The sequence below is a fragment of the Miniopterus natalensis genome, chromosome 3, assembly GCF_054644295.1.
Source record: "Miniopterus natalensis isolate mMinNat1 chromosome 3, mMinNat1.hap1, whole genome shotgun sequence".
Taxonomy (NCBI): Eukaryota; Metazoa; Chordata; class Mammalia; order Chiroptera; family Miniopteridae; genus Miniopterus; species Miniopterus natalensis.
The window spans coordinates 47,710,647-47,734,132 of NC_142083.1; the positions used below are offsets into that span (position 1 = coordinate 47,710,647).

The 23,486-nt window shown below is 39.1% G+C and overlaps 1 protein-coding gene across 1 annotated transcript in view; it reads left to right on the forward strand.

Moving 5' to 3' along the window:
- Nucleotides 1-23,486, forward strand: part of ADGRV1 (adhesion G protein-coupled receptor V1) — a 404,143-nt gene that overhangs the window by 321,422 nt on the left and 59,235 nt on the right. Inside the window, exon 87 of the mRNA XM_016216159.2 lies at nt 8,603-8,760. Coding sequence (XP_016071645.2) covers nt 8,603-8,760 — 158 coding nt within the window. The remainder of the gene's footprint in view (nt 1-8,602; nt 8,761-23,486) is intronic.

Here is a 23,486-nt window from a genome sequence, read left to right on the forward strand (position 1 = left end):
TTCCCCCTCACATAGACCCCCAACAGCAACATCACTTCCTCTTGAGACCTTTACGTAAATCACAAAGGAGATCACTTTATATCTCTTTATCTAGTATCTAGTTTAGGGCTGTCCAGCTAAGGAACTTTAAAATGTTGCTTCCTCAACATTCAGGTGTGATCCAATCCTTACGATTTCCCAACTTCAAGGAAAATGAAGTGTGTCATTTCCCCATCAAAACTGAGGATTCCCCAGAGAGTGGCTGAAATTTGGCCTCCATATCCTTTGCTCACTTTTACTTTTCTTTTCTGAAATTAGTTCATGACCTCTGTCTCTTTTTCCCTAGGTATTTTGGTCGATGTTTTTTGACCTTTTTAACATTTATAAGATATCCCTCACATGTTGGGCTTGCAGTATGGGATTTTATAATGCTCTCGTATTGTTACATTGTATTTTTCTTGCTCCAAGATCCTTCAGGGAAGGAGTTATGCCTTTTACACTTAAGTTCCCAGCTATATCTGCAACATTTCAGAGCATATTAAAATATTCAGTAAGTACTAATTAATACTAGTATCATGGACCAACCTTAGCAACCACCTAGTGTGAACATATAAAGGGTGTTTAGACATCTTAAAACACATCTCTGATGTGCTAATTCAGTGAAGACCAACATCCTGAAATATTTGTTCAATAAAAAATTCAGTATATCAGGGTTGAGAAGGCCTTAGCAACAAAGCTGGCTGTTGAAGCCAAGATATAACTGTGTTATATACAGCTTAAGATAACGAACGACCTTATAATTATTGACATATAACTTCATCTCATTATCCTTGTTCTCTCAATAGTAAAAAGTTAACCTTATTATTTACAGATTAAATTTTTACTAATAGGAGAAGGAAGTGTATAGTGTATTTTAAACAACAAAGAGACTACAATGAACAATCTCTTAATGATTTCAAGTCCTTATTTAGGAATGTCAGTTACTACAATGTGCTGTAAATGTTAATGTGACTACAGATGATACAAGGTGTGTTATGACTGAGCATTCATTCCTGCAGGGACTGCTCTAGAAGTGTTTTCTTGGAGCATTTGCAACTTTCAGAAAAAGCCAGAGGAATCTGTGGGTCTAATCTCCAGGACAGTGTAACGTGGCTACTGTTCAGTAAAAGGTGGTTAATCATTATCAGTTGGGTTACCCTTCTACCAAGTGATTTTTGCCTCTCTGAGAAATGATCACTATTGCTGTCAGGATTATTTACCACTTACAGTATATCTATATCCTTAATAGAGTGGCCCACAGTGACACTCTCGTCAGCATAGACCTACACTTCTACCTTTCTCATGTATTTCATGGGCAATACAAGTGTATTGTAAGAGTGTTTATGAAGAGAGAATTTCAAAGCCTACAAAGTTTTCATCAGGGAAAAGAAGTAACAGTTATGCTAAGATGGCGTATGGCCCCAAATTTCTTCTTAGCTATTCCTAAGTGCCTTGAGTTTATTGAAGTAAATACACATTAAAATCACAAAAAAACAGCCCTAGCAGGTTCATCTCAGTTGTTAGAGCGTTGGCTGGGGGACTGAAGGGTCCTGGGTTTGATTCCAGCCAAGGTATGTTTAGCTCAGCTAAATGTACCTCAGTTGCAGGATCAATCCCTGGCCCTGGTCCCGAGGCAACCAATTGATGTGTGTCTCTTACACTGATATCCCCCCCCTTTGAAAAGCAATGGAAAAAGTATTCTCTGATGAGAATTTTTTTAAAAATCACAAAAAATAAAAATTATATCTCCAGCATTAACCTAGGATCAGAAAGTACCGCATCCTGCCTATGGTGAGGGGCTGGCCTCACTGAAAGCTGCTTTCTCCTAGTGGTCACACTCTGAGGATCAGTGTGCCTGATGAAATCATGCAGTCAGATGTGGGTGGAGAGAGCGTGCAAAAAGACAAATATTTTTGGACATTAATCTTATATTCTTATGCCTACCTCTGTAAATCTATATTTTTATAAAGTTATAAAAACCTGTAATTTTATTATCTTCAGATAAAAGAATGTGGTATGATTCTTCAGGAAAAAAATTTTTTTGGCATTCATTCCGAGCCTTGGTAAGCAAGCAGGACTGTTCTGAATGCGCTAGGACGATGATTTTTTCAGTACCAATCAATTTTGTTTTACTAGAACATGGAGCATTAGTGCATGCAAAAAAAAAGCAAGTCAGCGTGACCTTACTCTGATTGAGTTCTGAATGGACTTGGTTCACTGGAACCCACCTGGAGCAAGGGTGGTAGAATGCTTTCAACAGTGTCATCCTGTTATTCAGGGAACAGACTGTCCAGACTTGAGTTTCTTAAAAAAATAAATGGTCCTTTGGGGTATCATGAGTTCAGACTGCTTTCTATCAACTATCTCTAACCTGTTAATACTGAGTCCATTATTCATCTTTGAAATTTATGTGTAAATATATTTTACCTTTTCATGAGCCTGGGATGTAGGTAACTGTGTCATTCACCAAGAGCTAATTATATGCAACACAAGACTGTTTTTTAGTGTATATAGTGTATCTGCCTACTTTAAAATTTTAGGCAGTTTAATGTTTAATGCATTTTTGTTCACATTTTTCTTTGATCAGTCTTTTCAAATAATGTAAGCATATAGATACATTATAAGTACTAAAAGGTAAGCCTGATTCTCATTTTTGGGTCCTTGGGCTTCTTCTGAGGCCGTTGTCAATGCACAGAGTTAGAGAGCAATGCTAACCATGGTGTAAACTAGAGTGAGCCCTAAAACTGGTAGACGTGGCAGTGATAATCGGCTACCTCTTCAAAAGCAACATTGTTTTAAGGAACAGTGGTGTGTTCACTCCCTCTTTCTCTCTGTCACCCATTCACTAGCGCTGTTTGAACTATGGCCATTAGAATTACATGTAAAAACTCACCAAAGCTACTTCAAGTAAAGGGGGCAGGGCTATAGACGTATATGTACCCCTCAGCCATTCTCATGGGCATTCAAACACTGGGAATGAGGTGTAGCTGGACCTCAGAGAACTTGAATTAGAATGCTGAAAACCAAGGCCACGCTCTTCCTTTCTCAGAGACAATCTCTCACTTGTGAGCACCTGGATGTTCCTCCCTGCTCTCCCCTTTTCTCCCCACTTTCTCTGTCCATTTCTTCTGAGTCGTCATTGTGTATTTACTCCAGCATGGCTGTTTGCTCTGAATTTATATTGGCTCTAGTGCCCACCACTAACTAACAACTGTCTGTGGCAGATTCTCAAAGCTGATTAGCTCGGCTAAATTAGAGCAGAATCACTGAGCTATAAGTCAGGGGCAAGGCAGAAGAATGGTTGTCTTTGGGTCAGGTATACAGGGTATCCCAAAAAAATGTATTCACACAATGTCTGTAGATTATTACATTTTGAAGGTGAAATGTGTTTTAAGAAACACTGCCTTTATAATTATTCAAAGTGTGTATACATTTTGGGGGGACACCCTGTATATCTCATAGCTATTCACCAGTGGCTAGGGAGATCTGTGGCTGGGGTGTGGGGATTGGGGTACATGGTTCATGGGATCACATTTTCCAGAAACCTTGGGCAGTGTGGGCAATTGACGAGCATGTTTATTGCTTGTCACTGGCAGAAACCTTCCTTCAAGGGTTGTTTATATGCAGCAGGACTGAGTATTTACCTCCCACCCACACCCACACGCCCCTTCTGTTTCATTCCACCAGTCTGCAGATCTGTTCTCTCTTCTCACTGTATTTGCTAGCTCTCTCCTTATCTGCAATCAGAGTGCTCAGGTTGCTAATCGTAGGCTTCTAAATATGACAGATCTCTGCTTCTCTATCCCTTTTCTTCTTGCTGCTTTTCTTTCCCTCTGCTCCTTCAGGCTGCTGTGACCACCATGTGCTGTGAAATCTCTGGATCTGATTTTCCTCAGGGCTACATAGTCCCCATGGCTTTGCTGCCAAAGAGATGTAAAGATTAGTTAATTGCATTATTCTACATTATGTCCCTTGAGTGTGCTAGAAGAATGCTTCTCAAACTATGTGCACATGAAACAGCTGGGGATCTTGTTGAAATGTGGTTTCAAAAGCTCTGTCATAGGTGTGAGATTCTGCATTTCTAACAGGCTCCCAGGTAGTGTGATGATGCTGATGGAAGAGCAACATTTTGAGTGGAAGACTGGATTCTCATGCCCTGTGTATTTATTGTAAATATAATCTGTTTGATGTGAAGGACCATGACTTAGGCAACTTTATGTACCTTCCCATGTCCAGCACTGTACCTGGTACATGATAGATATTTAAATGTTGCTTGGATTTTGATTGAACTGAGCACACCCACGAAATACAGAATTTTCTATGCCTGCTTTTTCTTTAAGTGAGTGGTTTTCAAACACTGCTAAAAATCAGTTGAATCAATACACATTTCTTAAGCGTTTTATTATGCAAAGCACTAGGAGAAATATAAACAAAAACAAATTATAGTCCCTGTCCTCAAGGAGAACACTGGCGTGTTTACCACTAACTCTAATGTGGCTTTACTAGAATTGTGGAAATAATTTTAGAATTGTAGAAGTAGCCATGAAGGCAAATGAGCCTGTTTATGCTACTAGCAATTTGACCTTACGCAATTTAGGTCTCATTTTTCCATGTGTACAAGGAACCTAATGGGATTGTTGTGATGTTTATGCATAATAATGCATGTGAGGACTGAGTTTCATGCCTGGCACGTAGTCAGTGATCCCTGCTAGTGGTGGTGGTGGTGGTGGTAAGTACAGTAGTAGTAATACTTACGATAGTCTTTATTTTCCAGCTAATTCAGTTTAAGAAAACACCTTATTTTTTCTCTTCCCCTCTAAGTACATCTATTATCCTAATGTTCAATTTCACTTTGTATGGCTTATCTGCAATTTAATTTTAACTTTGTTTTTGTTTAAAGCTTAAAAGAAAATGCATTTCAGAATTCAGTCTATTTTCCTTGCTAAGCTGCTGTATGCACTACAACAGAAGGACAGAAAGAATCTGTTTTCTTACCTTGAAGCTACTTAAACCCAAACTGATTTTCTCTTCACTCTCACATCTTATCCATGTGGAGAAGACAACGTCAGTTGAAGCAACCAATGTAGCTTTTGATGGAGATGCCATCATTTAACGAAATCTTAGGGAGACCTACCTGGGGGAGGTTGGCACATGAGCCTGTGAATCATAACTATTATCATTGTCTTACGGAGGAGAAGTACTTCGTTGTAAAGAAGAACCCCCCCCCCCCCAAAAAAAAAGAAGACCTTGGAAACAAACATTTATTTTTCTTCCATTTCCTAGGTCCTTTTTCATTATCTGTATAACGCAGATGTAACCCAGATGTCAGCCGCCTGGATTACTTCAAGTCCTCCAGTTTGCCAGGGTCACCTCATTCTTTAAAATAGAATTTAAATGGACCCAAATCACAGTCACACATACAGGGAGTTCCCAGCATTCCTCCCAATATTTTCAGCAGTTGTAGGTGGGGTTTATGTCTCTCCTGGACTCCTTTGCTCCTGAGCTTCATCTTATGCTTGTTTCATACAGGAATAAAGAAACTGAAACTCCCATGCCACTGACATCATTTGTTTTTTTAGTAAAGTTAGATAATGCAAGTGAAAACACTTCAGTAAGGATAAAGTGCTAGGCAGGGGAAGTAATAATCTTACCAAATTAGAAAGTGACATAAGGCATTGTAAATGCTCCAAGCTACCCCTGGAAGAGAAAAACTGAAGGTAATGAAACAGTATCTGCTTGTTTCATCCGGCTAAAAATAGAGGAAAGGTTGAAGTCCTTACAAGATTTTGAAATAAATTAGGACTGTCTGTGGGTTATAATAAGAAAGAAAATTTATCCATGAAAGTTTAAGAGGGAGCAGCAAATGTTAGTCATGTGATTGCAAGAACCCCAAAGAACATTCAGCACCAAAAGAGGGAAGCAGGGTCGCCGGAGTGCTCTGGAGCTGGATGAGCTGGGCACTACGAGGAAAGGCTTTCCTCACTCTTTTTAAGAAAACGCATCCACTAGGCCTTCGTCTCATTTTCTGGTAACTGCCAGATCCATCCTTGAAGCAGTGGCTGCCAGCACTATCACCAGCTGCTTCCCCAGCCCTCGCGTGTGCGTGGCGTTCACCCTGTTCATTTCTTACATTACATTCAGTTTTTCCAAGAATCTGTTTTCAGCCTTATTTCAGAAACTGTTCCTAACAGGATACTCATAGTTTCCTAACTCCCACATCACTTTCCTGTGATCTAATCCTCAAACTACCTGGATGCACTGTACATCTTACTCGTTGGACTGAAGGCAATTCTGATTGATGAGGCTTTTTTGGTTTTCCTTTTAAGGGTAATTGTCTGACGCCTTAATCCCTAGGAGAGGCAGTCGCAGGCAGGTAGTGGTGCTGCAGGGAGCCTGGGATGGAGTCACAGAGCTGGGCTGGAGTAGGCGAGGGCAGCCCCGCGGTGTGCAGGGTGTGCGGTGCTGAGGTACGCGGGAAAGCCGGGAGGGCTGCCAGCGGGCGGGGGCCGGGGCCAGCGCTCTCCTCACTAGTGATCCGCCCGTGTGGACCATGCAGAGCACAAACTTGGGGCGCTCTCAGCAGCCCGGTGCTTATGAGAGGCTGTGACCTGTGGGGTTCTGAAGGAGCATGGAGGGGTAAAGGGTCGCTTCAATATTGGATCATTTCCATGCCCCTTTCTCTGAAAGAATGGGCCAGGGTGGCCAAGTCATCGTACAAGCGGGGAGAAGTGCAAAGGAGAGTTCTAAGAGCGATGGCACTTAGGGAATGTCCTTCTTTCCTGAGAGCCCTGCAGACATGCCTGGTCGGTGCTAACCTCCCTGAAGTCCACTTTGCCATTTTATTTTTTAACCAGGATGGTGCACCATTAGTTGGGGTTCTGATTTCCAAGGTTGTCCTCTGAATGTAAAACGAAGGAAAGTTTTTCGGAAGGCACCCCCAGTAGAGCAGTAGGAACCAAACGTGGTCAGCTACTGAAAAGTTGTGTGTGTTGGAGCCAAATCTATACCCTAGCACTCTGTATAAAATGTTTATGATTCCTAGAGCACCTCGCAATAGATTCAGTAACTATCCTCATTTTACATCCTGAAACTCAACTGTGATGACATTTTTTCAAGGTAAAAATAGAGCAGTGAAGCCTGTGTGAGTTTCTTCGTCAGTGTCTGTGTTTGTCCAAACACCTTTAGGCTGGTATATGGCAGTAATTCCACAGTTCAGAGGAAAACAATAAAAAAGCCATTTAAAGCTAATGTACATAGAAATGACTGGCCAAAAAGACCACTATTTTTGGTGCAGAAATATACTCAAGATCAAGGCCATTAATGTTTTCCTGTTTTATTTCATCATATGCCTTCTACCTGGAAGATGGGGGTCTGTGGCCCAAGATGAGCATACAGGGAAGGATTCAGCCTTTGTGCCGTCCAAATTAAATTCTAAAAGCCAGGAAATTCATCATTCTGACATCCCTTTGTAGATGCAGAATATGTGTTGAAATATCTCTTGAAATGTGTCTTGTTTACAAGAGGAATACATTTAGTGGATCATGTTCATTAGAAATAATACCTGAGTAAGGTCTCTGATAATGTGTCTCTTTTTAAACACAAAATTGAGGCACTTTTTTTCCCAAGTGGCAAGAATGGATGTTTCCCCTGATTACCTGTATTTTGGATTTTGATGTTTCCTTCTAAGCAGGTTATATTTTTTCCCCTCGAGTTTTCTTCAGAATCCATTCTTTTTGACCATGTTGTTGTCTAGGTTTATGTATTAAAAATGGAGAAGTTGTGGAAAATATTTGAAAAGAACACTACCTACTATTAAGATTTCTTGTAATTAAAAGTATTATAGTTTTATAAGTTGTAAGAGGTGTGTCCTTTTTAAGAATACATCAAGAGTACAGTTTTAGATATTGAGAATGTATTTAGTAGCCCTCCATCTTTACATTTTTGTGTGAAAGATTTTATGTAAAGAACAAGAGGATTTTATAATTCATGAGTAAAAATTTCCAGTTACATCTCTAAAACTATTTTTTGTAGAATTTCAGTGTTACCAAAATAAATAAATAATGTAAGTTTACCTTGGACCTCATTGTTCTAAATAAACTCTAGTAATAGCAGATGCAACTGAGCAGTATAGCTGCTAAATGGAAAGTTGTCATCGTTTTCAAGAGAATTCAAGGCTCCTTAGGAAATGTAGAGCTTAGGAATGACAGAATTGAGCCCTAGGAATGCTCCGCTTTGCCATTAAACAATACCTCCTCTCATGCAGTCCCCAGTGTGACCTTGGTCTCATTAGGCCAAGAAGATAGAGCTGCAAAGCAAATGTGCATTTCTCGAATTTATTTGGCCAGACCCTTTTTTGAAGTTTTCGGAGCATCTCAGGATATGCATGTTTCACAGATCCTACTTTGTGAAGCAGTGGATTAGATTTAATCATGTAGCCTCTGCTCAAACAAAGCTTCAATTTGGCAAACCAAAAACGTCCTTTTGCCAACGTTTAGTTACAAAGAGTTAGTATAAAGCAATGATGTCATACATTCTGAATGTTCGTACTGAAGTTGTCTGAGTCATCCCGTCTCTTCTCTTTCAGGTGTTTCATCCCTAATATCTACGCAGCCCTGTTCACTGCAGCTCTAGTCCCTTTAATGTGTCTCGTGGTGGTGTTTGTGGTGTTCATCCACGCCTACCAGGTGAAGCCGCAGTGGAAAGCATATGATGATGTCTTCAGAGGAAGAACAAATGCCGCAGGTTTGGGAGGAACTGTGTTTGTACTTTGGAGATGGGAACTTTTTAATGGGGGGAAAATGTCACTGAAAAATTTTTATCAAAAAAAAGAGTGAAGTTAGAGTCAGCTTTCAGCTCTGTAAATGAAGCTGTAGTCTCCAAAGTCTCCTGCTTCTTGGTCCTTCCTGACATCTCTCTTCCTTTGGGTCTCTGTAGGTGTTATTGCTCGTTTCAGTCTTGTCCTTAAAATATTAATGTACAAATAAACGAGTCACAGAGCCTTTGGGAGGAGTTGCTCTCCAAAGCTTCCTTCAACTTAAGAAGTAATAACCTATGTTCGACCTGTGAAATTTATTCATGTCTTTCAGGATCTGAGAATTCAACACAAGCAAACCTCCATAATGCTCAGGAGTGCCGTGTCTGGCATATGGAGTTCTGCTTGTGCTGACAGATGTTTAAAAACATATGTGATCAGACAGCTTCATAAGTGGCTACACATGTCTAGTTATTTAACAGGGCAAGTCTTTCCAACTCAAATTGGCTTTCACTGCAGCTCATTTTTTCCCTTTGAATCATGCTTAGTACAGGTTTTTATGATCTGATTCTTTTTTTGTTGGTAGATTAGAGTCTGTTAGGAATTTTTTTAACTAAGAACAATAACCACATACCTACGTACAGAAAACTCAGTCTAAAATGATGTGACTGGAATGTTAGGGAAAACTTTATAAACTGGGAGGGGGGGATCCCTCTTGGACCATTGAAGAAAAGGAGTCTCCTCTTCTCTAAGCTTTGACAAATATAGAGCCAAATGAATGAGAGGAATTCTTCACATTTTAAGTGCTTCTCAGAGTTTAAGCAAGATATCATATATGAAGTCCCTAGAACAGTGTCTAATATATTCTTAGGAGCTCAGTAGATACTGCCATTTATAGGATTTTAAAAAGAGGCACTCTGATGTAAGAAAAGCCTTGTAGCACCTGAACTAGATCAGGGAAGATGCAAAAAGATTTTCCTCGTGGTGTAAAGAGAAGGGACTCTTTTATATTATTTTGTGGGGGTCATTTGCAAGATAGCTGTATCTAACTACCTCTTCTATATTCTGTCTCATTTAGCATGGAATGATTGTGTAGGCAGAAATATTGTTTAATATTATGATTAATCTTAAATTCTTCAATTAGAAGGCTATTTAATGTAGCCCTAGCCTGTTTGCTTCAGTGGTTAGGGCATCAGCCCTCGGACTGAAGGGTCTTGGGTTTGGTTCCAGTCAAGGGCATGTACCTCGGTTGCAGGCTCGATCCCCAGCCCCAGTTGGGGCCCCTGTGGGAGGCAACCAATTGATGTGTCTCTCTGTCATTGATGTTTCTCTCCCTCTCTCTCCCTCCCCCTTCCATTCTCTCTGAAAAGCAATGGGAAAAACACCCTCGGTGAGGATTCAAAAGACAACGTGTATGTAACGTAGGAATCCTACTTTGTCATGGTACATAGAATTTTTCCAGAAGCTATGCTTTTATTGAACTTGGAATTCATTTTATTACAGTGCATATTCTTAAGGGAAGAGTTGTTAGCTTCTTTCCCCAAATTACAAGATTTGTTTTGTTTTCTATATATGAAAGCACCAGTGTTTGCATGTTTTCAATAATGATAACCTAAGGGCCTAACATAATGAGTTAATCCCTTTCATGCCTAAATCACTCCTATGCCTTTTGGGGTTCCTTTTGGTTTGTTTTGGTTTTTAAAGAATGTTTTACAACTTTTAAAAAGAAAATTTATTTATTTTTAGAGAGAGAGGAAGGGAGAGGGAGAGAAAGAAACATTGATGTGATAGATAGACATCGGAGGAAAACTAACAAAGATAGCCCTTAAAATCAGCATCAAAAGGATGAATTCAATCTAGGAAGAAAAAAAACACACACAGAATAAACTATGAATAACTTTAAATAAGTATTTAGAATCCTCAATAATATAAAGCAGGAATTATCAAACTATGGCCCTGGCAGCCACTCATCTGTTTTCCCATTTCATCTAGTTATTTTTTTTACAGCTTCATTGAGATATAATTTACATGTCATAAAGTTCACCCATTTCAATGGTACAGTTCAGTGGTATTTAGTATACTTACACAGTTGTGTAGCTATCACCATAATATCGTTTTTTAACATTAGCATTTTCAGAGTCCCAAAAAGAAACCCCATTAGTAGTGACTCCCCATTCTTCACTTCAATGAGTCCTAGGTAACCACTAATCACCTTTTGTCTCTAGATTTATCTATTCTGGACATTTCATATAGTGGGATCATAGAATATGTGGCCTTTTGTGTCCAACTTCTTTCACTTAGCATAATGTTTTCAATGTTCATCCATTTTATAGCATGTATCAGTACATAGTTTCTTCTTATTCCCAAATAATATTCCACTGTATGGATTCACTACATTTTGTTTATCACTCATTGCTTGGTATTTGAGTTGTTTTCACCTTCTGGCTGTTAGGAAGAATGTGGTCATGGGCATTTATATACAAGCTTTTGTATTAACATATGTTTTCATTTCTGGGGTATATACCTGAGGTGGTATTGTTGAGTCATATGGTAGCTCTGTGTTTAAGATTTTGAGGAACTTGCAAACTGTGTTCTGAAGAGGCTGCAGTGACCTGTTTTTGTAAATATGTGTTTTGGAAAACCCAGCCATACCCATTTTTTTACACATATTCTATGGTTGCTTTCACAATACATAGATGAGTATGTGTAGTACAACAGGGATCATGTGGTCTGCAAAACTTAACATAGTTAATATCAGGCCCTTTATAGAAAAATTGTGAAGGCTGACCCTTGGTATAAAAGAAGACATATCCACTAAAATCACTTAAACATAAAAAACAAAACTAGATATAAACAAATAAAACTAAAACAAATTGAAAATGAAATCTTGTCAGTGAAAAATACACTAGCTGAAAATTTAAAATATCTTAATATTCAAGATAAACTCTAGAGGAGACACAGAGAAGAGGGAATTAATGAATTAGGATCTGAAGCTAGGATCGAGGAATTCTCCAAGGAAACAAAAAAAAAAGAGAGAAAATATGAAAGCAAAGCTAAGAGGTGTGGGAATAGATTGCCAAAAGAAAAGGCTACACGGAGCGAGGAAAAGCAAGGTTTGAAAGGTAAGGGTAAGAATTTTCCAAATTAAAAGAAAATAACATAACTGTACATAAAATAGATATCTACATGGGGAACAATGGGGGTAGGAAAATGCTGAAAATTTTAGTATATTAGCAAAATATAAAGTACATTTTGAAACTTTCCATGTCCATTTTTTTGAAAAACTGGATAGTGAGCAGCTTTTCTTTGCTTCTGATAGTCTTTATTGTATGAGAAGTGGCACGAACCCCGCTCAGGAGTTCAGATTCCGTGGTGCAAGCATCTGGAGCGAAGTTCTCTGAAAACCTAAGCTTCAAAGGCAACACACGTACTGGTTCCCGCCTCTTCACTTTCGTCTGAGAAACCTGCACTCTTTACACCAGTGTACGCTTAATGCCTGAGAAGGAGGGCGGTTCTAATTAGTCTCGAGCAGACCCGCTTATGTCTGTGCCATGCCAGCCTGCAAAAGCAGCCTTTTCTCTAAGGCAGCTGAGATGGTTTATAGGCTAGTTATATTTTGCCCTGTATTTTTGAACTGGATGACCATTTTAAAATATATTAGATAGTTTTATGAAATATAGATTCTCAAGTAATAAATCAAGAGGAGAAAATAAATCCCCTTCTCTTACAAAAAACAATTTCCCATTTCTATAAATGACACTAAATTTTGACTATTGTTGTTCAAACATTGTCAAGGATTTTTTTGTTTGTTTATAAATCACTTTTAACAATGAGTATGATGCATTATGAGAAAGTTCAATTTGTAGTTTCCTTATAGCCAAATTGTTCTTTTGTTTGTTTGTTTTCAGTAACTATAATGGTTATGATTATTTATTTACCCTCGAGTTTTAAGCTTGGTAAACTAACGCAATTAGTTAACACCAGAATCACTTATTTGAATAACTGAAGAGCTTGCATCACTCATTTTGTTAGGCCTGGACTTTTTCATGGGTCTATAGAGCTATTCTCCAAACTAATCACTAATGTGCAAGTTGGATGTGCCTGACAATAGGAGCAATTTTAAATCAACGCTGTGTGTTTGTCATGACTGTTAAGTATCAATCCTTTACAACTGTGTATTTTGAGTTACTTTTTTGTTCCTGGTATCCTTCATTTCCGAGTTCAGATAAACTCAATGAAATCCAAGGGAAAGGGGGGTACAGAGAAAGCTGCAAAAAATAAAATACTCTCTGTGCTGTAGTCTTCCAAAGATGGCCACTGTCAATCCCTGCCTTTTCTCAGCGTGGCCTGGGACAGCGATGACAGCTTGGCCTCTGTGCCTCTTTTGCTGCCTGATTGTTATCAACCAAATTTTCAAAGGTCAGTGGGTGCTAATGAAATTCACTGGCCTCCTCCTCTCCTTAGTGGGCTGAATATGCAGTGAGAATGAGTCAGGATAAAGGTATGTTCTCTGTGCTAAATTTCAATGTCTCAAACAGCATTTTAAACAAAGCCTGTAATTTTAGGGTTTGGTTTTGATCTCTGACAATGATAAGCTTGTCTCTTCTTTTAGGCTCATCAGAATTTACTGGCTCCTTTCTGATTCATCAGCCAGTTCTTATATGAGGAATGATTCACAGAGGATCAGGGAAGGAAAATTAATTTGAATAAAAAGAGGAAGTGGGTGATTACAAATCCCTTTCTTATAAAAACCCCACACATTTATTTCAATACAATAGATAAAAATGTAAAGGCCCTTGATTCAGCCATCTGTGTATAACATGAATCTAAGTTATGTAGAATTTACTGGTATACTGTAATGGCTACTTCTCTGCTTGGGAACGTATCTGAGATTGAATGGTTCCATTTCGTCTGGGGCTCCATCACTTCACATTTATGGTGAACAAAAATAGTAATATAAATCAAGGTTCTATTGCTATTATGAAAATCATTGAGAAATTATTATAACATTACAAAGCATCATCCCTTATATCCTAAAGGTGAGTGACTTGTTTCCCCTGACATTTGAAAAATTTCAAATAGAGTTCAAAGAAACTCAGTGAAATCCAAAGGAAAGGGGGAAAGGAAAGAGCTCCTGGTAAATTCAGTAGGCTGTGTCGTGTTCTCCAGAGGTGGGCAGCCCTCAGGTACCTCCCTCCTGTTGCGAAAGTGCTTCTTCTCATACAAAGTGGTGGAGTCTGTTTCACCTCTCTTTAAATATGGACTGGCTTTGGACTTGCTTAGACCAATATAACATGGTGGATGTGATGCTGTTCCATAATGGGCCTGGCCTTCAAGAGAACCAGCAGTTTCAGCCTCTTTTCTCTTGGAGGCCAGCTACCATGTAGGAAGTCCTGTTACCCTAAGACAACTGTGATGTTCGAAACCCCAAGCTAGTTGTGTGGAGTGGCCACGTGGGTGGACATGCTTGGCTACCTTCAGTTGTTTCAGGTACCTTGGCTCTGATTCTAGACATCAGAGTAAAGAAGAATTCTTATAGTTTCCAGCACAAGTAGATACCACCCAGAGCAAAAGAACTGCCCAACTCAGACTGTAGGATAGTAAGAAATAATAAATTATTTTAAGCCACTAAGTTTTGTGGTAGTTTTATTGTGTAGCTATAAATAGCTGAAACACTCTGGTTCTAGGATTTTTATTCTCACATCAGAATTACGTCATTGTCATTTTAGATTTTATTGCTTGAAGGAACATACATGGTTTATAAATAAAAATGGAAAAAGCACAATATGACCTTTTTTTCCTGAAGCAAAATTGAGACTTCCACCAAAGCAAAGTAAAAGTAATCTTACCTAGTAACAGTATGTGCTTGAATTGGATCCAGAATGACCAATATAACAGGTTTTGCATGTCCTTGGCAGTAAGCTGCTTATTTGCAGTCTGCTCTCAGTTCCATTGCTCAAAAGAAAATAAAACAATGCCTAGGGACCTAAGGAAAACCCCAGAGCTTCTCACCGGACCATGAACAATCTCTTCCACTTGAGCTTGAAAAATTTTTGTGAACACAGTTCAGTCTTCCCACATTTTGCCAGTAATGGTAGGGAAAATCCAAAATATTTAAAAAAACATTGTGGATGCTTGTCCTTTGCTTAGATTCATATCCATGACCTCAATCTTGGAAGATTCAAATCAGAATTCTTTGAGCCTGAAAGATGATGTGTTGTCCGTCTTCAGTGTTTGTTTTCTTCATTACTGTTTTTAAAAATATTTGGGATTTGATTATACTTATTAGAAACTAACACCGGGAATCGGTTTCCTACAGCTTAAAACATGCAGATGAAAAGTATTATAAAAATAAAATCATATAGTTGAGAGAAAGCTTAAATTTCTGTTTAAACTTGTTGTTTACACATGTAACCAAAGAAGACAAGGGACTAATCATTTGTGGTGGAGCTGAGTCTTTCTAAACCTAAAGTTTCCTGAATATTTTTACCTCGGTGAACTGCCTCTCACCTAGTCACAGCTAAATACTGAGGAGGACAAGGGTAGTTCTCTGTTTAGTCTGTTACAGTACTGAACTTTTAAGTCCAATTTACGTTTGTGTTCTAGGCAGGCAGAGGACACAGGGCATGGATGTGGTAGGGCTGGAAGAAAGAGTAAAGGGCTGGGCTGCATGTAAGTGGCAGGTGTGAATTTACCTGGGGCCTGGTAGTCCTAATTGTTATAATCACCACTACCAATTAAGACTCACCATATGCCAGACACTGTGCTAAGTATATTGTATATATTATCTCTATTTTTACAAGAATCCTATGAAGCTGGTATTATTATTTCCTATAGTCAGATAAGAAAATCAAGGAAATGACACAGAAGAGTGTCCAAGTCTGTAGCTGGCATTGGAGCCACAGGTGACTCTCAAGCTCTGCAGAGCTGTCATTAGTGCCAGCACCAATACCACTCTGTTATCAAAACTTTCATCAAGAAACGTAGCATGTAAACATTGAATTGTCTGGGATGGCAAATTACTTCTCTTCGTCTCCTGATTTCCAAGAAAGACTGCCCCCTCTCTTTATGGTACTGAAACATCCCTAGAGTCCCCATTATTCCCATATGTAGTGCAGGCATGATCATAGTGCTTAACTTTATGGGGCCGCTGGAAGGATCAAATGTTAATTCATATAAGGTCTTTAGTGCACGCCCTGGAACGTACTCGGCACTCAGCATGTGTTGGTATTTCCATTAGCATAACTCTTTTTCTTAGTCTTTCATTGACAGTTTATATAACTTTTATTTTAGACAGGATTTATAAGATAAAATGAAACATTGAAGAAATAGTATTATAGAAATAGCATCACTCTTTTAATATGTGCAGAATACCGTCAGATGTGTAATTCCTTTGTCCTATATGCATCCTAAATATCTCTCAAATATGCCTCCCTCTTCCTTTCTTCATGATTATGCCTGGGTATTAATCAGCTTGAATTGCCATAAAATACCACTGACTGGGTGGCTTAAACAACCGAAGTTTATTCCTCACAGTTACCGAGGCTGAGAAGTCCCACAGCCTGGATGCCAGCCAATCCAGTTCCTGATGAGGGCCCTCTTCCTGGCTTGCAGATGGCCATCTTCTCACTGTGTCTTCACATATCCCCCTTCCCTTCCCTTCCCTTCCCTTCCCTTCCCTTCCCTTCCCTTCCCTTCCCTTCCCTTCCCTTCCCTTCCCTTCCCTTCCCTTCCCTTCCCTTCCCTTCCCTTCCCTTCCCTTCCCTTCCCTTCCCTTCCCTTCCCTTCCCTTCCCTTCCCTTCCCTTCCCTTCCCTTCCCTTCCCTTCCCTTCCCTTCCCTTCCCTTCCCTTCCCTTCCCTTCCCTTCCCTTCCCTTCCCTTCCCTTCCCTTCCCTTCCCTTCCCTTCCCTTCCCTTCCCTTCCCTTCCCTTCCCTTCCCTTCCCTTCCCTTCCCTTCCCTTCCCTTCCCTTCCCTTCCCTTCCCTTCCCTTCCCTTCCCTTCCCTTCCCTCTCTTTTTTCTTTTCTTTTCTTTTCTTTTCTTTTCTTTTCTTTTCTTTTCTTTTCTTTTCTTTTCTTTTCTTTTCTTTTCTTTTCTTTTCTTTTCTTTTCTTTTCTCTTCTTTTCTCTTCTCTTCTTTTCTCTTCTCTTCTCTTCTCTTCTCTTCTCTTCTCTTCTCTTCTCTTCTCTTCTCTTCTCTTCTCTTCTCTTCTCTTTTCTTTTCTTTTCTTTTCTTTTCTTTTCTTTTTTCTTCAGCTGTACTGAACTAGTGCTGTTGCCTAAAGGTGACATGATTTCTGATAAGCCTGGACTAAATAACATAACTGAATCCACTCTTGCTTGCTGAGTTTATCAACAGGTTTGTGGTCAGGAAGGAGAAGGAATGGAATTGAAACTCATTTCCATCTTTTTTTTTTTTTTTAAATATATCTTTATTGATTTCTAGAGAGGAAGGGAGAGGAAGAGAGAGAGAAACACCAATGATGAGAAAGTTGTCATTGATTGGCTGCCTCTTGCACGCCCCCGACTGGGGATTCCACCTGTAACCGGGGCACTGACCAGGAATCAAACCAGTAACTCCTTGGCTCATGGGTTGATGCTCAACCACTGAGCTACTACAGCCAGGCGAAACTCGTTTCCATCTTGATAGCTCTTGTGAATAGGCTTCAATGAGGTGTTAGTAGAAGCTACAGTCAGTATGGGACACATTTAAAGCCAGTAACTGAGATAATCACAGGAGCTTTGTTGCTGAGGTGCATTGCACTCTTTTTGACCCTCAGTGCGTTGGCATCTCTCGTTGATGTATGTGTACCATTGCCATCCTCAGTTTGAACCAGCAAATCAGTGAAACTTTCCCCATTGTTTATAATTTTTGTACATAGGCAAAGTGAGTTTCTCATATTTTTCCTTGGCAGTTTCTCTCCAAATTAATAAAAAGTTTAAATTTTAATTCCCCTGGCATACTTCACTTTTTAAAAAAAACAACTTTCTCCATCTCAAATCCTTCTTTATTTATTCTGGAAAAATTACTGATGAGCCATTACTTTCTACTCCTTTGAAAGAGACATAAAATAGTTATTCGTGTTTATTGCTTTGAACTATGAGTACATTCTTTTTGTTAGCTGATGACTGAAATCTTCCATTTAACTCTTGGCTAACAAAATCACAATTTCTGATTTTTTAAATGTGTCTCTCTAAAATGTATATCCAGACACTTTCTCAAGAATGTATATAAAATCTGACTAGCAAGTAGAAAACTCAGTTTTTTAAGGCTGTTTTATCTTAGAATATCCATGACATTGAAAACACTTCATTCCCCCTTTGACCTAGTCATTGATGGGGATCCTGTGATATACTAGTACACCATGGCTCCCTCTAATCAGGGAAATTCCATATTCTTAGGTGTAAATTTCATTCTTGAATTGCAATGTTTTGCATGTGTTATTTATTGCTATTTTCATTTTATAGACACTCCCAATTTCTAATGTAGTGCCTACACAGTTGTTTTTTTTAAATACATTCACAGGATAATAGTTGATCACACTTTAATCAACTGATATAATATTAAAGATCCAGAAGTAAGGGAAAATAGGGTTGCTAGGACTAAGAAAATAGGAAGTGGGGACAGGTAATCTGGGAAATTAGCAATTGTATCATAATTTTTTTTAAAAATGTATGCTTGGCACAATGCCTATGATCACAATGCCATACTTAATATTTTACATATTATAAAGCTCAGAAAGGTGAATAAAAGGAAATGACATTTTTATAAGTTGTCTCCTTTTAGAAGACAAGTACACCATATCAAAGATGAAGATCTTTTCACGAAACTGCTCTTTCACTTGCCTTATCACAACTGGAACGGCCTGCCTCAAAGAGGTCACCTCCTGACCACCAGCTGCGAGAGACCGCTCCTGCCACTAACAGAATGTCAGAAATATTTTTCCTCTTTTTAAATCTGGGCCTTCTGCTTACACCCCCCTTTTCCTATTCCTGTAAGTGTGGTTACCATTTCTCATGATGCACTCTTCCTGGGTCACCATTGCCCTCTCTGCCTCTTTCTGAGCACAGCTTCTTTCTCCCCCCTCTCCCTGCCCCTCGCTGTTCCTTCTTTCCTGTCATCGTGACAGCCCTTCCCTCCGCCCTGTGATGGACATTCAGAGCATGTTTTTCACTAGCTCCCTTGATTTCCTCACCAACTTGGCTCCTTCCTTAAGCATTTTGCCAATCATCAGTCCTGTCAATGCCTACACTTCTCTTCTGTTCACCAGCCAGTGATTACTACTCTGTAATAGATACTAATATATTCTAAGTAACCTTAAACTGGGCCATCTCTGCATCTCAGGAATCCTTCGGATTATCTTTAATTGATTCTTGAGTAATCTTTGAAACAGATCCCACTGCCCTTAAGTCTTGTGCATAATACATTTTATTCTCACTCTCTGTACAATTGTGAAACAACATGATAATTACTTCGCTCAACTTTCCTTATTTTTATGTACTCGTTTCTCCTTGTTGTCTCCCTTCTTTGCCGCTTTTCCTCCCATTTTTGAGAGGGAGGTAAATAACTCATTCTCACCAAAGCAACTCCCTCTATTGTACCCTTCATCTAGTGTCCTTCTCTTGGAATTGTTTCATTCCATCTTACACAGTTGCCTTACGTCTTAAATCTCTCTCTCTCCTCTGTGCCTTTCCCCTCCATCTAAAAACCTGCAACACTCTTCACCGCCTCAAAGAGCTTACTCATGCCGCTGCTCCTTCACCAACAAACCGCTTGAGGAGCAGCCCGTCTGAGCTGGCGGACTCACGCCTTCTCTCCAGCGCCGAAGCCTGAGAGTCCTTTGCTTGTCCCCTTTCATCCGTCACCTATAACTTTGGACACCAAATCTACTGACCTCTTTCCTCCTGCCCTTATCCTTACACTCGTCTGCATAGACCAGTACCCCCCTCAACAGCCTGTCTCCCTTAGTTTTCATGACTCTCTCTTCCTTCTATTTTCCTGCTAAATCCAAGACCATGCCACATTCTCCTTGTGACTCAACTCTGGAGTACATGTGTTTTTCAGGGGTTGTCTTTGCCTTTTTCAGATCATAGCGGTAATTTTCAAATCTATCAACTTGAGTTCAGCTTCTCTCCCCAACTTCTTCTCTATCCTCTTACTTAGAATAATATCTTACCCTCAGGAAGTACAGAGTTTGTCACCAGCGTGGCTCCTCTGTCTGTCCCAGTTGCTCTGCTCACTGTAGTATTCTTTCCCTCCCTTTCGTCTCTTCTCCCTGTTGCTCCTGACCTTCCTAACCTTGGAGCCAGCGTAATTTCTTTTAACTGCACATTCATAGACATGCAGGTCAGCAGTTGTCAAAATATCATCATCAAAATCCCATTTTCAGAAATGGCGGTTTGATGAGTCCCTCTACAGACATACTGATTTAGAATCCCCAATGTTGAAGTGCCCATATCTGTATAGTTTCAGAGTTTCTCATTGTTTCTGATTTGGGGGTACTATAGTGGATTCTGTTCCTGTAATATTTCTGCGCCCACCCCCTTCTTCTCTGCCATCCCTGTGCCTCAAGCCTTCGTTATCTCTCACTTTGACCACTGCAGTGGCACCTCACTGGTATCCCTGCCTCCAGCATTCCCTCCACTGTTGACTTTCCTGCGCTATTAAAGCTCTGTTTTGATTAGGCCACACCTCTTCTCAGAAATTTTAAATGGCTTTCCATTTCCTATAAAAATAATTCTGAATTGCTTATTCTGGCCCTCGAGATCCCTTCATGACCTAGTGTGACAAATAGTCTTCTCACTATTTACCTTCATGGACCTTTAACTTCAATTAAAAGGAATAATTTACACTAATTGATGCATTTTCCCTTTTGTCTCTATTTATGCTATGCCCACTACCTTAAGCTCAAAATGTACATGTTCAAATACAGCTCATCTTCAAGGCCCAGCTGAAATGTCTTCTTCCTCACAAAGATCCCCCTGATACCACTGGCAGCAAATAACTGCTATTGCCCTAAAATTTTATATAATTTGATTTCCCCTGATATGTATCTTCTACCTTGTATTAGAGTGTATGTATGTATATATGTGCATATATATAATATTATGTATAGGTACATGATAATATTTGAAAGGAAATTCATATGTAATTCACCCTTTTACCTGTCACATTTTAGCTAATGCATTTTTATGCTTGCTAGTGAAATATATTTTTTGAAAAGCAAGCGGTAGCCAAAGTTTATATAAAACTGTTCTAAGTGCTCTGCATTTCAACCACTAAATCCTCACTGAATCTACAGAATCTTACTTGGGAGGTGCTAACCTTATTGTCGCTGTAAAGATGAGTGCACTGTGTCTCAGAGTAGTTAAGTACCTCGCCCAGGTCACACAGATGGCAGTGGCCTTCAAGTAATCTGGCTCAGGTCCATCCCATAACCACTCTACTCTTCTGCTTTTTTTTGGAATAAATCCCACCCAGTCAACCCCAATGCATGTGTTTTTTGTCTTTTAGTGTATGTGTGTTTAATGTAATTGGCTGAAGGACCATAATTAAAATAGATCTTTTTCCTTTTAATTGAATTTAACAGAAACAAATTATAAAATTTAGTATAAATAACCTTCAGGGAAGTAAATGATGTGATTTATAATTAGTATGCATCAACTTTAAGAAAGAAGTAGATACTGGGTCATAGAAAAGACTAAAAGTATTGAAGAGCAATTTAAAGCCCTCTTGTACAGTAGTATAAAGAGTGTAAATCAGTGTGATTGTAAATTAACAAGTTATTGAAATGAATAATATTTGATCCTTACAGTCATTTAGCTGTACAGTTTCCAAGAAGTGTGGTGATTTCCTTCTCTCCATCACCCCCCCACACACACACACACACACCCCCAATGCCAGAGTGTTTGCAAATAAATACTTAATCTATGGTTATAGTAAAGCTGCTTTGCCACCATGGGGGAAAAATATGTTTTTTACAAATGTGTTTCACAAACTTTGTAACAAAATCAAATTCACCTGGTTAAAAAAAGAAGAAAAATCAACAACAAAATGTAGCAGTATCTGTCTAGCCTATTAAATGGAATCGAATAGTAAGCAATAGCTCTGTTTGGGGGGCTTGGGAAGCACAGCGACCAAAAAACTCTGTGGCTGCTCATTTGTTAGTCTTACCTACTAATGCCAAACCCATGGTACCTAGAGTTAAATAAAATTCCAGTGTTCTTACTCAAAGATGGAAGGAGGGAGGGAGGGAGGGAGGGAGGGAGGGAGGGAGGGAGGGAGGGAGGGAGGGAGGGAGGGGGGAGGGAGGGAGGGAGGGGTAGAAGGAGGGAGGGCAAGAAAGAAATAAAAGAAAAGAACAGAGAGAAAAAAAGAATTGAATTTTGAACCTAGTATAACAACAATTTTAACACCACATGAAACAAGGGGAAAAGTGTTGGAATTAAAATCTCACATGTAAGATTTACATCTGACATTGACAGATATAGAAAGAATTTTAAAGGTGTATCAAGTTACTTTGATTACTAATATACAGATATTATCAGTCTGAGTGTTATTATTTTTTTGGACAGCCACCTCCTCTCTAGATCCTCCACGTGGCATTCAGTCTGGGGATTGCCTGTCCTTCTTAACACAATGGTTTCCCTTTCTTTTCTCTGTAAGGGCTAGGTCCAAGGTTGTTAGTAAGAATGAGCAATAAGATATTAATTTACCCCCATATGCATAAAAATCCTTGCCACACCTTTGGGTACTGTGCCATTGTTTAAGTGGATAGTGATAAGCCTTTAAATAACACAGATATCGGACCACTTTATGGCCTATTATCGTTGTATATGCCTAAAAACAACTATGTGGATGGGTTTGGTATTAGTTTTTTCTATTTACAAATATAATTATTTAACAACAGAGACCAAGTAATATCTCCAAAGCTTTTGGGAATTATACATATAACATTATTTTTAAGATCAAACAATGCCCTGATAATTGATAGCTGATGGGAGAAATGCAATTTATCACATTGACAGAGAGGAACCTAAAGATTTATTAACTCAAGTAAATTTTTTAGAAGAGTAACATAGCAAAGGAAATAAAAACAAAGTAAAATAAAAGTTTTAATTGGTGGTGCAGTTTTGTAATGTGATGGCTAGAGAACCAAATTAAAGAAAGAAATTAAGCATTCAGGTCAGTTGGCATTCATCTAGATTGAGGATGGAGGGTCTACCAGAAAACAGTTCTAGGAACTAACATATTTAACACACTGTAAAAATATTTTCTTGCACACATAGAGTTATCTGTAGTGTTAATTTTTCTGAGTCAGTGTGTCAGAATTGACTCAAGACTTCTTTGTTGAATTTGAGCCTAATAAATCTTAATGACTGCAGTGTAATGTCTTATCAAACTATAAAATCATAACTGGCTATTCATGGCCAAATGCATAGTAACCTAATTTTCAAAAATTACGAGGCTATCAAGTAAGATGCAAAATATAGACGTAGGCAGATTGAAAGGTTCTTTGTACGTTTTCATTGTATTATAAAAAGCTGAGTGTGTTGGGAGCTGCTGTTAGGTGCCTGAGCATGCCTGGAGCTGAGTGTTTTGAACTCTTTAACGGTTGAGTAACTCTAATGCAGTTAGAAAACTAGGTTAAGTCAGTCTTCCATTGTTAGTTGGCTGACTTCCTGCTTGTTTTAGAACTCCAATCTTCTAAAAACTT